The 18,795-nt window shown below is 31.4% G+C and overlaps 1 protein-coding gene across 2 annotated transcripts; it reads right to left on the bottom strand.

Annotated features, from left to right (window-relative positions):
- Positions 1–1,495: 1,495 nt before the first annotated feature.
- Positions 1,496–17,336, bottom strand: LOC124369894 (sarcalumenin-like). Of its 2 annotated transcripts, XM_046828045.1 has the most exons (9): positions 17,112–17,319; positions 13,117–13,237; positions 10,801–10,912; positions 9,369–9,462; positions 8,995–9,049; positions 8,722–8,862; positions 6,193–6,355; positions 3,362–3,525; positions 1,496–1,673 (listed from the first exon to the last, which is right to left on the bottom strand). In XM_046828045.1, exons 1-9 carry the CDS (start codon positions 17,142–17,144, stop codon positions 1,627–1,629), a joined length of 930 nt encoding a protein of 309 aa, XP_046684001.1. In that variant the 5' UTR covers positions 17,145–17,319; the 3' UTR covers positions 1,496–1,626. The 2 variants fall into 2 exon arrangements, with proteins under 2 accessions (XP_046684001.1, XP_046684002.1); XM_046828046.1 differs by lacking the exon at positions 3,362–3,525 and having other exon boundaries at positions 1,507–1,673; positions 17,112–17,336.
- Positions 17,337–18,795: the final 1,459 nt, after the last annotated feature.

The following is an 18,795-nucleotide window of genomic DNA, read 5'->3' on the forward strand; positions in this document are numbered from 1 at the left end:
GACCAGGCCCTGTAACAAACTGCTCTTATTACAAGTTCGAGCCTTTCGCCTAATTTCTACTTCAAAATTGGTAATGATCACAGGAACTTTTCATTATTCCATAAACTCACTAGGATGGAACAGGTAATTTAAACTTAGCTGAGAAGCTAGCAAAGGAGTGTAAACATTTTAAAGTAAAATTGGTTCTCTGAAGATAAACTATACTACAGCTAATCTTGTCTGGAATTTTTCTATAAAATAGACACAGATAAACTCCTGAGAGTTAAAGTACTTGCAGTGAGACTGAGTAGAATGTCAGGATGGATGTGGAACCTGGCTGCTACTAGCTGAACTCCATATTGGTCTACCAGGTGCTTGAGTGCGGTGGAACAAAGCAGAGTTACCAGTAGAATAACTGAGACAGACACTAGGAAACAGACCATAAATTATTCAGACATGTTATTGAAGTATTAACTCAATTTATAATTAAAAAATACTATGCTTGTGTGTTATTACATTGTGTATATTTTTCAGCATGAATAATTTCTTTATATTTGCATTTTGTATGTTGTTTGCAGTACATAAACCCATACATATATGTCTGTAAAATAAGTGCAATACTTCAACTCCTACACATTTCAAGGTAAAACCTCAAATTTTACATTCAAGTTAGAAAAAGACCTGTTAAAACATTAAGTAATTTGAAAAGGGCTTAATTTTTCTTCCAGATGGATAAATTTGATAATCTGTTGGTTGCTTCAATGCCTGTCTTGCATATCATTTAAATAAACTTTATAAAACTCCAACTCTAAAAAAACGCATGCATGTCTACACAAATTTCCATGTTTATTTACTGTTTTGTAATATATTTAATACCATTTTTACCATTTTATAAATTTGTATTCAATTTTTGGAAAAAATTATGAGGAATAAAAGTATGTGGATCACAAAATTCTTAGAAGTTTACTTTTCACAAAAACTTAGATAAAGAATTCTTTATTTTTGTGTTGAGGCTATAATGTTTAATTACAAGTATTTTACACAATGAGCATTAACTTTAACAACAATACAACATTTTGAAGTCTCCCCTTTAAAATTATTCAGGTTTATAACAAATATTTTGAAGTTTTGTTTACGTTATGTTTAATACATATTTTATGAGAGCTTCAAAAGACGCAGAATTAGAAGGTTTTTAAGCCTACCATCATTATCTAGCTACAGTTAATCAGTGGTGGTTATGAGATTACTTTATAAAGCCAGTTTTAGTAAAAAATTGGAATATTATCAGATTAAAAAGGTTTTAACAAATTCACAAAAATACAACATATTGCGTTGCAGAAGTTTTTGCAAATAAAGGAAAATACAGTTGTATTGTATTTCAGGGTTAAAAAAATCAAAAGAGCAGTAACATTGTTATACATGCATGTTAGTTTCAAAATCGGGAAGTATTTATCATCAGCATTTTTCCTAGGTCCAACACTTATCTTTTGCCTATGATATGCTCACTTACAGAAGATAACACAGGTCCAGTTGCGTTCAGACAACTCCTTGTTGGTTATCAAGCGTTGAGAGATGGAATGGAGCACAGTGCTGATGTCTTTGTCGAAGTTGTTTAGAGCTATCTGTAAAGCTCGGCTTATGGATTGGTCAATCTGCTTGCAGACTTCCTCTATCTCGTTGTGGGATTCTCCAATCTGTAAAATAATCCATAGTCACATGTTTTTTAAAGTATAAACCAGTATAATTCCTAAGGATATTGTACTATTTCCTCTGGTACACTCAAGAGAAATCTGGAGTTAAGGACACAACAGAGCCTTCTTCAAAACGTGTTTTGTTTGTCTGTATATCCAATAACTTAGATAGGATAGTTCCAGAGACTTTAAACTTGAGGTACAGGTTCATATTTGTCCAAGGAAGAACACTGTATGTTTTGAGGTCAAAAGGTTAAGGAGCAGTTCATTCATTTGTCTGTCTGTCTGTGCAATAACTCTTGACAAAAAGGTCCTAGAGACTTTAGAAACTTGATAAATAGATTACTCTTGGTATAAGGTAGAATTCTATTGATTTTGGGGTCAAAAAGTAAAGATACAATCCAACTGCCATATCTGTTCAATGTACAGCCTGTCTTGTAAAACTCAGTTAGTCCTGTCCAGGGTCGGCTGTACATATAAACTACTCGTAAACTACTTTATTTGTGTTATGTGTAATTTTATTTATTTCGAAGTGTGTTCGGGTTTTAACGTTTTTGACAACTCTCCTGAAACTAGTCATCATTGAAATAAAAGAGTTGTATTGACAACGGAAAGGTATGTAACCTTATTTATTTTCATAAAACCTACAACAAGTATTTAATATCATCAATTTCAAAAAAGTGCTACTGATACCAAATTTACATGACTTTTTTTTAATAAATTGATTTTTCAACTAATTTAGAAACTACGGGCAATAATATAAGTGTGTGGAAGAGACTCATGCCCATGTAATATTATAATAAAAGCCACTACATTTAATATTAATAATTAACTCATCTATAACTCATCAATTATAGGTAACTCGTCAATATTGTAAAACAACCAGTTTTTAAGCGGTACATCACTGCTAGTTCAATTTGCTTTTGACAGTTATGGTGTTGTATGATGTTACGCTATCTCACTCTGTTTGCAGATCGAAACCCTCGCCTCGAAACATCAGTGTGTAGGTATGTATGCAGTTGTGAACATAATGTATTACAATCAGTATCTGTTAGATGCCAGAGCTACTGTCTACATATTTATATATCTTTAAATTCTAACATGGGGATCAAATATCTATTTTCTATAAATCATCGGTGATGGTGGTCGTAACTTTTATGGCGATGTTGAATATATGATGAAAAAAGAATGATGAAGATGCTAATGGAAATTCCACTAATGATGTGTAAAGGTGTTGAAAGCAGTGAGTGTTGTCCGCATAACGTAGCTATGGTGGGAGGGTTATTCAAAGTGAATTTTGAGTTTAGCTCCAGTACGTTGCTCTACCATATTTGTAGATTTGTGTCTAAGACGTAGAAGTGCACCGCTCCACCTAGATTACACTATATTTTGTAGTCTAGATCTCTTTGATGTCGAAACGGTGTAAGAGTTCATTTTGAGCTTCTTCATCGCAGACCTTTTTTGGATCTCTTCAGATGAACTTGACTCCAGACTCCAGGAGTCAAGTCTGTGACTGCATCAGATACCACACACTACACTAAGAGGAAGATGAACTGGAGCTAAACTCAATATTCACAACGAGTATTGTCAGCATACGAGTAGTTTTCTTGGGGTTCAAACCAAGGAGAGAATTCTACGACTCAATGATAGCTGGATGGCACTGCACCAGAAAAGGTATAAACACAATTTACTTGGCAGTTTCCAGTTTTTTTCCAAATTTCCTGAAGTACTGGATGGCTGTTTCTGCATGAGTGGGGTGCGTGCGAGTGTTGGAATATATATGCCAGGCATCGTAAAGCCTGAACGATTCAGCCCGGAGTGTCTGCATACTTCCTGGGTTATCTGCATCATCACTCTAAATAATCAACATTATATGTTAGGTCACATGGCAGATTAAATCAGACAAATATCCATGTTTGCTCTCGAGATCACATACTAAATTTTTAAAGAAACTTATGCCACTGTCTACAATAAACAATAGACAAACTTCTTTATTTACATATTCTTTAAGAACAGTAATTGCGTCAAGACGTGAATAGGAACCACCTTTTTAATTTTCTATATTTTTAAATATTTAACGACTATTAACAACTAGGTATAGAATCTTGGGTGTTTAATAAAACAACATGAAAAGGCAGTGCGGATCTAAAATATTTCCAGAAAGAGCAAGTTTTTTATTTGCACTTCTTCCTGTGCCAGAATCAGGTAAAATTATTGGATTATACATTAACAATACGAGATGTTGTTTCAAAAATTACTTTCTTTGCATAATAGTGTTAAATTATATATCAGCTATTCACTAGTCATATATTAAGACGTTATGGGTGTTTCTTTGTCCTAGGTTTAGTGAGTTATAAGAAAAAAGTATGTGAAAAGAATATGGTTTTCGAATCAAACATCATAGAGTCAAGAAAAGCAACCGTCTACCCTTAAAGAGTATCCCCACAATTAAGAAACCAGGTTAACCAGGTTGGAGGCACTTTACCATAAAACTTAGCTGCATTGATTTTTTTTTTAAATAAGTTTGACGCTAAAAAGAAATACATTTTTAACTTACTAACATATTTTTTTTAATAGTAATTTAGCGATTGTAAGAACTTTCAATTCTCAACACGAGACTTAGCTGAAGATAATTTCTATGAATTGAATCATAATTTGTTTCCAAATGATTGACATGCGTACAGTATATCAAAGTAAAATACACTCTTTGAGAAAAAGACAAATATAATGTAGCAACAAATCCAAAATTAGTAAGTAGCTACTGTGCAGTTCATGGAATTACATTATTTAACTAATTTGACATTCATTAATGATCTTGTTTTCCATTTTCTTGTTACTAGTTTGGATTTATTTATATAAAAAATGCAATAAACATAAAATTAAAGTCGCATAGGAAATCCCACAAACAGGATTAAAACATCTCACTTGCATTATTATTGCTCAACTCCAATTCCACTTCTTATCTTGCTACAACAAATCTATTGTGTGTGACAATTTGGTGAATTTTTCCATTGCCTCATGGAAATCAAGGCTTGTATATTTTATACAGAAATTTTAAAAATAGTATTAAAAAAATGAACAAAAAATAAAAAATTTGACTATTTGTTATAAGCAAACCTTAGATGAATTTTAACTATATTTATATTTGAGCTAAACTGCTATATTCGACTCAGGGTTTATCGTTTCCTATTTTAAAGGTAGAGAAAAATGAAAAAAAATTAAATGAAATATTCTTTATTTAAACAGGCAAAGTTAGGGCCGCATGGCCCTTTCTTACACTTAACCTGCGACAACGTAAAATTTTAAATATTAATTAAATATTACCTGAAGAATAAAAAAATTTAAGAAATAATTACATTTTATTATTATATTAATTACATGTGGTGAAATTAATATAATAACATATTAATATACAACATGTTTAAATTAAAATTTAACAAATTAATAAATTAACTATTTCTGTAATTCTTAAAACATATAAAATAAAATTATACTTTTAATATAAAATAAAACTAAGGTAATTATTGCTAATAAGTCCTAACTTTTATTATACACAATCTCACACTCATCCCTCTGCCAGTGTCACGCCCACAGCATCTCAGACCAAATCTGCCCCGGCTAACCACTTGAGATAAAATCAGTTTCGCCATAAACCGGGAATGGCTATCGATGGAAGTAATTGTTTGGGGAAGGGCATTCCACAACCTACAAGCTATTACATGGAATGACTTATCAAACACTGCAGTCCTGTGCTGAGGCGTTCTCAAAATGTATGAGCCAGAGCGAGTTCTTCTTACACCTACATGAGACACAGATTTAAAATATCCAAAAAAATATCTTGAGAAACCATACTTTAATATTGAATGAACTAGTTTTAGAATTTTGATGGATCTTTGGTCCTTTAATTTTAGAATATTTGACTGAATATAGTACTGTGTGGTGTGCTGCTCCCGTCTCACGTTGCAAACGTAACGTATACAATAGTTGTAACGTAGAGCACTGTGATATATGATATTGTTGTCATAAACACAAGTAGAGGCTATTGGAGACAGCCTCAGCAGTAATGTTGTTGTGTACCAAGTTTATGACCGACGCTGAAATGCTCAAGTTGACTTGTCTTCCTGAAATGCTCTTTATCTATATTTGATACAAAAGGTGATAAATAGCTTTGGCTTTAGGACAGCTGTGCTTCTGCCCCTCTCTCCCACCAAAAAATTAGTCTTATGTATGTGCAAACTTCAAACACAATAAACATTTTGTATAACATAAACGTTAATAATAATAAAATATACACTGTGAATTTATTCAACCAATGAAAATAAGGATGCGTTGTTTGAAAATTCAAAAATAATTAAGCTAAAGATTTTGCACAGTAGTGCTATCTATGAATCGCCGCACACAGCTGGAATTCTACCACACAATGCTTATATGGATTTAATGTCCATTCTCTTCTCAAATTATTCTTTAACTTTTCTTGAATATAGATATTTTTCTAAAAACAATTCTAGGATACTCTGCTTACTTTTGCTTATCAGTTTGCCTCCTAATTTCATCTGACTTGGAGAGGTAGAAGCGAAGTTTCTCGGGATATAAAGAGTTAATCTTCTCTACCACCAGCATCGTTCTCTTACATAGTGCCAACCCAATTGGGTCAAAAAATACAAATATTAGATCAGAAACACCACCTAAAACAAAAGTCAAGTATCGGGTAGAAATGTTGAATAACTCTAATTTATGTAGTAAATATGTTGGTTGGTTAAGTGTAGTTATATTTGCAATGTTATCAGTTCTTCATGTCACACAGATATTAGTCTTGTAAGTTGAATTATTGCCTTATTTTGGTGCTTGAACTTTGACAGCTTTCACTGATGTTGAACTGAATTTTATTTTTTTTATTTTTGAAGAGGTTTTTGATCTATTTGATGAAATGGATAAATTAGTTTTTGCGTAAAAAATTATTAGTTTTTTACTGTTTGCCAGAAACTTGTTCAAGCTTTGTACAGTTTTATAAGGCTTTAATCCCTTAAATTTCAGATGTGTTTAACCTTTTCAGAAGACTAGAATCTAAAATAAAAATACTGTTGACATCAATATCAATAAAGTTTTTTGTTTGTTCCCAATAAAGCCAGGTATACAATTGGAAAGACAAAAAAAGGAACATTAATAGGAAAACCTGAGACATTATTTTGGAGAATTTAATTAATTTTTTTCTATTCAAAAAGTACTTAATTTTAAAACTACCCATTTTTCTATACTTGCAAGCCCACTTCAGCTGATTCACAAAGGTTTCTTTGAACTGTAGTTACAAACCTATAATACATAAAAGTATATTTATTGTAAATATTTTGGTTTGAATGGAGAAGTTCATAACATCCAATAACTTCACACATGCAAACAATTGACAATAACTAGCCATCACTGTATCTTTTTTCTTAAAATTGCAACTTTTTATATTGCTCAAGTCTTTCCAAAAACGTCTTAGCTTAAATCAAAATAGTACAAACATATAAAATATTTCTGTAAATAAGACTGTACATAATTAATTTCCACAATTCAAAATGAAAATAAATTAAAATGAAAATTACAGAAATTTAGCCAATGGTTAAAAAATGCAGGGTTTTTCATGGCCCAGTAAAAAATTGTAATTTCCATTAAACCCCAAATTGCTTTATGTTACAATTATTATAAAAGCATATTTATTACTGAGTGACAGAACATTTTTATTGTATTTAATAGTTAAATAGATACAATATGTACATTGCAAAAGATTATAACTTAAGTTAGAATTAGATTTTTTTTGGAATTAGAACTAAAGAGAATACAAATTTATAGGTTAAGAATCTAAACTTTAAATTAATGTATAAAATACTCTTTGCCGTGATAGTTAGAAGATTGTGTATGTTTGAGCATACTTACATGATGGTGGGCTAGTATAAACTTCATAATTATATTTATATTCTGTTTTTATCAACCAATAACATTTCTTGAGTGCATATTGTTGGTAGATTTGCAAATTGGGAACAAACCAATAACTTGTTTATGGCCATTTCAATTTTGCTCAAGGGTTAAAAATGTAACAGAAACAAAGACTATGCCCCAAACTAGTTAAAAGTCAGAAGCCAGTCACGGTGTTAAAATCTGGGCAAATTACTCAACATTTTTCTGATATTCAAAACATTTGTGACTTTTTTTAAAAACCATGATACTTTTACAGAAAAACAGAACTACACAAATTTTCGAATGTTTATCTTTAGAATCCATTTATCTTGTACCAAAGATTTTTAATCATTCGCCTCAACAAGTTCATAACTCTTTATTAGGAGTAAAAAAAGATATTGTTATATTTATATCACTGAATTATTTCTTTAAATAGCAATGATAAGATAATTCTAAACATTTTGAGCGATTTCTTCAGTTATTTATTTTTATTGGTTAACTGTCTAAAACGTATTATGTACTTTTCTATATTTTCATAACAGAAAAAACTTTTTTACAATATTTAATTTGATATAGATTCTTGGAGCATTGGAAATATTTTAATTTAATACCACTAGTAAATGAATATACATTCCCCGATATTAATTTTATATTGGCTTTTTATGTCTAATTTAAATTGATATGTCTCTTCATTTTTGTCTGTGTTGTAGAATAGTAAGTTTCATCTAGAATATTTTAATTTAATCTAATATTTTATAATTTATGTAGATAATGGTTATAGTTCTTTTTTTTCATTCAAGCTCGTTTCTATCATCACCAAAACATTCTATAGTTGTCTCAACCACATAATTGATTGTATTGTATTACATTGGTCATACAATACAAAATGTTTTGTAATTTGTCAGGACCTTTTGTTTTAATTAGGTTAATGATGTATTTTGAATCTTGTAAGAAAGGAAGAGAGTAAGAAATTACAGGAGAGTAGAAAGAGCACTGATATTAGAATCTACCTTCTTGATACATAAACCTGTATTGAAACAGTTAAAAAATGTATGTCAGCAATGAATAGAACACTTTAAAGGTAAGTTTATGACCAGTAACACATAAAACCCACCAAGAAACAAAATGGCGTCATTGACATTGTACGGATACTCCATACTGCCGTCAACAAGTCCTGGAGTGTCGATGAACGTGAGCATGGAAAATTGTCGTTTCTTTGATGTAGAGATCTCTGCGTTCAAGTTATCCATAATACCTGCAAAATGTAAATCAGCTTGATAAACAGGGCTACTCAATAGTTCACACAATATATTATAATAGTTAACTTTGCAAACTCATTGAATTAACAAAAATTATTGGTTTATTATATAGAGTGTATAAATGTTACCTTGAATTTTCTCCAATGGTTTCAGATGGGGAAAGAGAAATACGGTTGCTGGTCCCTAAAACAAAACTTTCAATAACCGACGCAAAAATTATTTATCAAACATCATTGGCTTAAAACGTTTGAAATTAAATGTTAAACAAATTATTGAAATTAAATTATTGTTAAATAACTTTGGAAAAGTCAGATTTTCACTAATAACAAGCGTACCGCTAAATTAACCTTACTTAAGCTGTCCAAATTTAATTACTAAAAAATACTTGCCCATTTAAACCCATTCTAAGCTCTTCTGTTACCCACACTCGATGATTACTAAAAACTTAGATTAGATCGTAGTACTATTCGTAAATCATATTTTCTACACATCCAGCACTTACCATGAGGGTTTCTCTCTTCTTTCCGCTGGCCACTACAGTGAATGATTGCGTCTCTATGGCCATTCCAGTTCTCTGTACGTTTTCCTCTATGTACCTTCCAAACACCATTGCATCATGAATGGAATATATAGTATACAATATAGCTTTTACAAATTAATTTTACCTTTTATAGGGTCTAGAAGTCAGAGAGAACTACCAGACCATTGGCTTGTGACAAGTTATTGTTATCAAACATGTAACTCAGATAACCCTCCAGCCAAATAATTTTCAAAAGTTCATTTTCAAAAGTTACTCCAAATTTTCCCAAACCAATCATTTTCAAATTATATGTTTCATTGCCATTATGAACGATTAAACAAATTAAAATACAAGGATAGCTATCTGTTGTGGGTACAGTCTTTATCATAATAAAGTTACCACTAGTGTGGATATTCTTTGGTTGGGTGACTGCTGAATGAAATTGTCCTTGCAAGCAGCCTGATCATAAAACTATTGGTTCAGAAGATACATTAATGATCTGCTGGTGTAAAATGGAGTTCATCGTCGATGACCCACTAAGTAAACGAGAACTTTTATATCTACTTGCAAACTGTCAGGCATAGAAGGTATTTGATAGAGTTCTTTTTCTGGACCTTTTGGATGGAGTGGATAGGTTATGTAAGTCAGATTTTCAGAAAAGGGTCTCATGCTCTAAACTGGTATATTATTATCATGTTTCCCCATTGCTTGTAATGAAGCTATATGAAAAACTTTGCAGCCGCATCTACTCTACTGAATGGGCTACTACATGACCTGTGAGGTTCCAAAACAAAAATATTGATCATTATTGTTTTTTTATATGTGAAAAAATGTATTTTCGTACTGATTGAAATTCTTTGTATAGTAGTTAAAATATTACAAACATCAGAACAATAATTTTAAACTATCATGTCCAGAAAATCTATCATGTATAAAAAAGTTTTACAAAAAGTGTACACTCATAGATGTCTGAGTAGGGACTGACAGCATATTTTCTAGCGCGTAAGACAAACAAAAAGATAATAAATTAATTCAAATTAGTAGAGCTCTGAAGTTGAAAGTAAGTCCTTAGTTTTAATCCTATATCATTGTGAAAATAGAATGATAATCCTTTAAAAGATCATTGGATTATAAAACTCATTTTAGAGCTTAGTCATTTAAAAGTAAATAAACAACAGTTAATATAAAAGGTTTAATAGAAATATATTAAATCATGCGAATTGAGTTTAGAAAAACTTTTCCCAAAATGATAATAGCTCCTTGCACTAACAACAATATCCACATTCCCTTTTTACAACTCATAAATCCTGAGAGATTCATCCTAAAAACTTATTTTTTAAGTGAAGAGAGTATTATAGCTTCAAAATCCAAAAAGGTGTTTTTACAAATAAAAGAAATGTTTTGACTAGCTTACCAGTTAATGAAGCTCGACTTGCCAGCAGAATGGTTGCCAACTAGTAAAATTGTAACTTTTTTCTTGGGAGGCAAAATATCAAGATTGATCTTTTGTCCTATTGTTATCAAACCTAAAAAAATCATAAAATGTTATCAATTTTATGTTTGAATAGTAATAGTCTTAAGAGTATCGTTTGAGGTCTACCAGTCAGAAATAAATGGTCAATTTGGTACAGATCTTGTACTGAATTCACTGAGTGATGAGAGTGATGTGCTGCGCAACACTGGCGTGACATGGTGACAGACGGGATCACATGCGGTCAACACGATTGTCAACTCAACTGATCGACACTTTATATTGTTAGTAAACATTTTATCACTAATAAAACTGTTGGATAATCTGTAATAAGCCCCACTCTGGGCAAGACATCTATCTCAAAACTTAATGAATCCTGTATATATCTGTAGGTGTTTCATATAAATAGACAAATCGTTAAAAAGCTTACGGTACTGCTCTCAAAAATACCTTTTTTTAATGCAGTCTTAAAATTCTTTTTAACTGTCTTAAAACATGCATTCTGTTCCAGCACACACAAATCAGATCTGAATGTCGAAATTATCATACAAAACTCTGGGTTGTGTTATATATAATTTAAAAGCATGTTGTAAAACTATGTTTTTGGAAAATATAAAATTTTAAGTGGTTTCAAAATTGCAACTATAAACGAATAGACTGTGGGCACTTACGGCTCACCCAAAATTATCTGTTATTGGGAATCATTATTTTTAATAATTATGGAATTTCTAATAATACATTTTAACTTTTGTGCACCAAATCCATACTGGTACAACATTCCTATAAAAATGCCAACTTCCTGCTTGTAGGACGTTGGGTAAATACTCGTTATTCATTTTAGGAAGAGCAGTTTTTCCTTATAAAATTTTACATGTAGGTAAAAAAGACCTTATTTATAATATCCAAATTGTAAATTATTTATCTCTACAAGCAAGTATACTGTGAGGTCCTGAAAAGAAGCCTGCAAAACCACCCAATTTCACCATTTCCTTCTTAGCAGGCCATGGCATCAAAAAACTGGTACTAAAAGGGTTAACATATTCACTGAGACTCAATACTGAGTGAAGCCAACTATTCTGCGTAGTAAGGCAAGTGCCGTAGTTAACGTGTTAAACTACTGTAGAATGAATGTTTTGCTATAATACGTGTAGTTAAAACCTTCACTGCAGCTCTATACTGAGTAATGATAAGTATTTTAATAAGACACCAAGCATAATAGGGCATCTGTCACTGTCAACATGTTTATAAACCAATTTTAAAAGATTTATCCAATCGAACAAATTTTAAAAGTTTAAAAAACCAAATGTTCAGTACAATCAATCATATTTTTATTAATCGAGCTTTATACAGGGTTGGGTTGTTGACATTTTTTTTTGCTCTCAGGGAGATTATTAATTAATCTGACACCAGCTTGTGAAGGAAGTTGTTCAGATGCCAGTGTTCTATGATGTTGCATCCTGTAGCTGTCCCCAACTCTAGTATCATACCTGTGGACGTCCCTGCCACGCACTAACTCACATCGGAATCGGCAATACAGAGCTATATCCAAGATATAGAGGCAGGGTAAAGTCAGAAAACCATGCTCCCTGAAAGCATCGCGGCACGACTTTCTAGGATTCAATTTGCACATGATTCTAATGACTTTTTTCTGAAGCCTGAAAACTCTGTTGAATCTGATCCTGGCACATCCACCCCAAAGGCGTATGTCGTAGGTCAAATGAGGATATAAAAGGCCAAAATAGGCCATCTTTAGAACGTCAAAAGAGCAAACCTGTGCCAAATTCCTCAGGGCAAAAACGCCTGAAGCAACCCTTGCACATACATGCTCAACATGATCGGTCCAAGTTAATCCTCTATCGAGATATATTCCCAAGAAATCGAGTGGATTCCACTTCCTCTAAAAGGGTGTCCTCTACCATGACAATGGGTCAAATTTCGTTAACTTGTTGACTGAGACAAAAACTTATATAATTCGTTTTTGTATTATTTGTTTTAAGATTTAAGTCCGACCAACCAAAATAGAGCAAATGAAAAGGTATGTTTACATATCTTAAAGCTACAGTAGTTTAAAACAAAAATGTGCTGATCTCAAGAGCTCGGAACCTACAGGCAACTCTCTGTAACAATGGTTTTATCCTTTCAGTTTCAACAATAAACTACAAACAAAGATGCTGTAAAAGATCTTTACCATTATAGAATGATGAATACAAATATAAATAAATCCCTGTATACAAAAACTTTATATTTCCACATACTCACCATTTTTGGGGTGATTATAGAGTTCACTGAGTTGCCGGAAGAGGCGCTCATGTAATGAAATATCTATGGTTTGGTTGCTACTGACAGCTTCTCCTACGTCACCAGTTTCAAACATTTTCACCTGTAAAATTATTTTGTTATGAGTTTAAGATTATCTATAGACTATCTATCCAAATATAAGGTTATCTGCCTATATATTACAGGTAATGATGTAATAATGACAGCTAACAACTTTTTACGATACAAGCTGTAATCTACAGTAGCGTAGTTATAGTTATGTTAAAAGGCAAATTTAAATAGATTATTGTTTACGTTTCTTTTCCTTTGTTGTAAAACTGCAATTTCCAAATAAGTGACCAAAGAGAAAACTCTAACCAAAATCATGAATATTTTGCTCATTAAAGCAAAATGAGATGTTAAAAAGTTATAAAAAAATGTAAAAAAAGATTTATAAAAGTTTGTCAATCAAAATTCATAATTTTGTTGATTTATTATCTCTTGTTATTCTCATTGTATCTCTATATTAACAAAAAATTAGGAATAGAAGTCTATAATTGTTCAAGTTTATACAGTAACGTACCCGTTTTTAATTTCTTAATAATGATAATAAAATCTAAATATATTTTTTTATTTGTTAGGTTACAAAATGCATTTATGTTCGAAAATGCTGAAGTTGTACCCCAACACCTCTTAGGAGAAAAAGGCATACATACAAAATATTTCAAAACAAACGTCACGTACATTTGAAATTCATTGGGCATTCCTCAATAATTTTGTTCATTTTATTTTAATATGGGGCAATGAGGAATTTCCTCCCATATAATGGCAATTGCTAATTCAATGAATAATAAAAAAATAAAGTTTTCTCATACCTGAAAAATTTGTTACTGTTGACTTATGGACTGTAAAAAGTAAAGCTTATTTGAACGTTCTTTTTAAATATATTAATCTTTTGGCACTAATCTCTCAAGTTTCCTGAAGGTCTTCTGTGTGACCTCTTCCTACATATACATACCAGTTAGTTCAGGAGATGGGAAGTTTCTAGGACTGGAACCACTGCTGGAAGTGAGGGATTCTTGCTGTAATACAGTGTACATATTACGTGCAACCAAACTAGTTGTATGTTCACAGTAAACCAAATTCTTCTGATTCAGAAAACATGAAAATACACTTTTTTGTCTAGACTATGATTGTCTGGTAAAATATTCCAGTACAAAACTTTGAGACTTTAGAGGTTTTTGGAATTTTGTTTTGATCCTCTGCAAAATTTGTACACCTCAAAAAATACGTTTTTTTTTAATTTAATCAAAAGACCTGTGTTTCCGTATTTGCAAAGTGATAGGCGTAGAGTTTTTATGTTGCTATCAGATATCAGTTGGTTGCCACTCTGCTAAATATAATAGCCTTCAACCCACACAATCCCCTTCACCATTGCTCTCCTCCCACTTAAACAATTGAAAATATTAAACGTTAAACAATAATCTTTGCCATAACTCACCTCTTACTTAAACAATTGAAAATATAAAACATTAATAAAAAAACCTTCACCATAGCTCAATAAATCGAAAAACTCATCAAAACTCAAACACAAAGAAGTAAAATATTTTTATATGCCTGAAGAATACTTCAAATGCATGGCAGACTCTAACGCCCATGTTTTGGAATTGTATTCGATTAAATAATTACATCATGAATCCTGACTCAAAAACTTTCTTTACAGAATTCATTTAAAAAATAAAACATATACATAAACAGTAAATTTAAATAGTTAATTATATTTTCACAGATATACATTATTACGCAATTACAAAAACTGTTGAGAATCGATTAGTCACATTACTAACCTTGCACAAAACACTGGTGACCACACATAAACTGCAGTGTCTTTCTTGCACACATTCTGTGGAGGCCCACATTACGTTTGGGAGGTGGCAACCAATTTACATTGTATAAGATCACAACTTTTGTTTTTAGTGAAATCTATAGAGGAATTTCTCTTAAGAGGAAATCAACCATCAGTAATGCTAGTTTCAAAGAGGATCGAATGGCAAGAGATCAGGGATAACAAATGATACATTTCTTTCAAAGATCACATTTTATTTAGCTTGAAGAATCCAAACCAACCACCAGACATGTAAATAATGGTTGTTTCACGTTGATAAATAAACTGATAATTGTGATTTTCAAGCAATTTTCAGTCTGTTTATCTCTGTGGCTGATTTTGATATGAGTACTATTTACCTGTCAGGTTGCTGGTTTTGTGTCAGATTAAAAAATATAATGACTGATTTTGACCCTAACCAAAAGCAAATACGTCTGACATAATTTTTTTCCAAGGAGAAATTCCTCCATTGATAAAAATTACCTTGTGTTCTTATACAATACGAATAGGATTTCACCTTCCAGACTAATATAGCTGTGTTGCCCTCAAAGGGTTAAAATGCACAATACAATAATACATTTACAATATCCTATACATAACAAATATTTCATAAACTGTTTAGAAAATGCTTATTAGAAAAGATGTTTTATAATATGTAATTGGCACTAATTTATATGTCTAAATGTACAGCTGTATGTATTTTGTAACAGTCATTGTCGTTTGATATATATATATATATATATATATATATATATATATATATATATATATATATATATATATATATAAATTAATTTAATTTCCTCCTAACTATAAGACACAATGTTATAAATATTTCTTTTCCATATAAATGATAAGTATTTCTTTATTCAGAAACTCTTCTGCTAATTTAATTGTTATTTATTTATTTTTATTGGGCAATTAATTTTTATGCACATTGAAACAAACATGAAATTGATGTTATTTTTCAACGTTACTCACATAAGTGTTTATAACATATAAAATATTGGTAATGAATTCAGTCATCAGTAGAGTATCTGTTGACATAATCACCAGTCTTATTGCATAACCGAAGAAATTATCTTCAGTTTAAGTAAATCTACTTTGCATAGGACAGTCAAACTTCTTGGAAATAATTTGGTTTCTATTAATGTGGGACATTCATACAAAGCGTTTGGATACTTGCCTTTCTATACTTTATTTCTGATTTGTAAATTAAAATGTGTACTCATTTAGATTTAGTGATCCAAGCTTATAATGTATTTTTTCATTCACGTTTACTTTTATGGTATTAATCTTTAGGGTTCTTTGGATTTCAATGGAGCCCAAGAAGTTTTCATGTGGTAGAAAAAGTAGTGAGGTGTATAAAAGGTCTCAGGGTTAGAGATTCATGTTGAATTATTTTTCCAGGGCTTAAAATACTTAAATTACTTAGTATATTTATTTTCTGCAGTCTAATCCATGTCAAGGAAAACTTAAACAACTTTATTTCAAGAGGTTCTATCCACTGTTGCATCACCAGAATATGTCAAGATCTGTTAGATGTAAGATGTGCTAGATGGAGTAAAACCCAAAATAAAAAATCTGTTGATTAGTCAAGCATTGAATTTGAAAATGTGAATTTCTCTTCTGTAATTTTTACTCTATCATGTGTAAAAATGTATTTCTTTACTAGAATGATTATATTTATTTGTATGTTTTTAATTTATTACATGTATTGTTCACATTTTAAATGTAGATACTGTAATTATTCATTTTCATAGACTATAGATGTATTTTTTCTTTTTTCACATTATGACATTTAATTTGAAATGTAACTTTAATACCTAAGGTTAAGGCTAAGTTAGAGTTTGACTATGTCTATTGCAACCAATGTTGATTTATGATAATAAACATATTTAATTTCATCCAGTTTAAGGACATAATTAAACTCAGTAGATGGTACTGGCCTTATCAACAGAGCTACATTTTCATGTAAATAACACTGTATTTATTACACTTTATTTTATTATTGTATTTAAATAATAGTTTCATCATTGAAAAATTAAGAACAGCAAATTACATTTACGGACCCAATGAAAATCCTATTTAAAACTAATACCCTGTGGATTACCAGATATTTAAATGGTGCATCAACACTGTCCATTTTAGCTGCAGTAGCCCATGTTCTGAACTGGACCCAAGAAAGCTACTTGATTTCTGTTAATCAATTTTCTGCCTGAAAAATGAATCACTGAAAAAACACCACTGAAGTAACGCACGGGACAGAGCCAACTAGACGTGATATCTGACCGAAGCCCTACTTACGCGAGACAACTATGCAGTAGCTTATGGGGGGACAGTTAATCAATATAAGACAATTTGCACTAACCAGAGTGTTTAAGCCATTGGCAGATGAATCAATATTCTGCCACGTAGACATGTGATTGCAATTAGTTTTAGCAAAAATGTGTGGTTTCAGGAGATTTATAGATAAAGGAATTTTTATAAGATTTCTTACTCAAATTTTCACCAAAACTTCATTTTGATAACATTTTATGTTTACGCCTATTAAAGTAAATATAGTTTTTAAAATGTTCATCACATATTATTATTTTCTTTAAAAACGGTTTTAGTACCGTTTTTAAAAATCGTAACACAAAAATTTTTTATAATCTGTGTAACTTAATAAAGATATATCAATGTTTTCTATAATATATAAAGGAGTTTTATGTGTGAAAAATTGAGTCATTTTAATTCTATTTTTAGCTATACACAGAATTAAAGTAAAACTCACCTTGAACTGAATATTTTTGAATGGTACCATGATGCTTTTTGTAGACCACAAATTTTCTGGTATATAATATAGGTTTCCTAGACCATAAAATCTAGCGGAAAACAATGGAACTAATGATTCAAGATTACTTTGTAGGATGAGTAATATCATCGTCCGGCTCTCAGTCCAAAATCAACTGGATGAGATAGTCTCATCTTCAGTCATCATTGGGTTAAAATATTTTTGAATCGACTGCATTGTAAAAATAGTGTCTGCTGCATTGACTAGAATGTCCAACTATGTTTTGAGATATAACTACGTAAAATGTCAATATTAGTATTTAAAATTTGTATTTTTTTATTATACAAAATATGTATTTAATAAATTCAGATTATAGCACAGTGTTCATTTTATTTTATTTGTATAATATGATCTTCTTTCAGTCTGAGACACCTCATCTATTTTCCCCCAAATAGTGATATGGAAGGAGAAACCACTGCCAGACTATGCTACCAAGGACATGAAGTGCTTGATGGTCCCTTCCACTGGAGTCTCTGTGTTTCAGAGGAACATTACTGACTTTGAACTTCTTGCACATGTACACCTTGCCTTTGTATCCTCGCTCATATTTTTCCTTCAATCATATTGCCTTTATGGATTCCTGAAGTTGTGCAGCATTGCAGCAAGGGACAGGCCGAAACAACCAGGAACAGATGTACCTTCGGATATTCGTGCTATCCCAGTTCCGGACATCTGCCCTCATTTTTCCAGTTCTGTAATAGCACAAAGGCTTCTCTGGAGCACATTCAGTGTCAAGTCTCTGCCTCCAAGATGCAAGTCCCCTTTCAACCACAGGCTAATTTTTTTACTGTTAAAAATATTATCCCTTTTTACTTTCCAAATTAGTACCTTTTTTTTGTTCTCTTAGGACAAGAAGCTTATAAATTCCACTTAGTCCTCTAAGAGCCTCAGCGCTGCTTCCGGAGTGACAGGATATTCAGGATGGGTAAGGTTGGGGATTGGGGCCGTCTCCTGTCATGAA

The sequence above is a fragment of the Homalodisca vitripennis genome, chromosome X (assembly GCF_021130785.1).
Source record: "Homalodisca vitripennis isolate AUS2020 chromosome X, UT_GWSS_2.1, whole genome shotgun sequence".
In the NCBI taxonomy this organism is placed as follows: Eukaryota; Metazoa; Arthropoda; class Insecta; order Hemiptera; family Cicadellidae; genus Homalodisca; species Homalodisca vitripennis.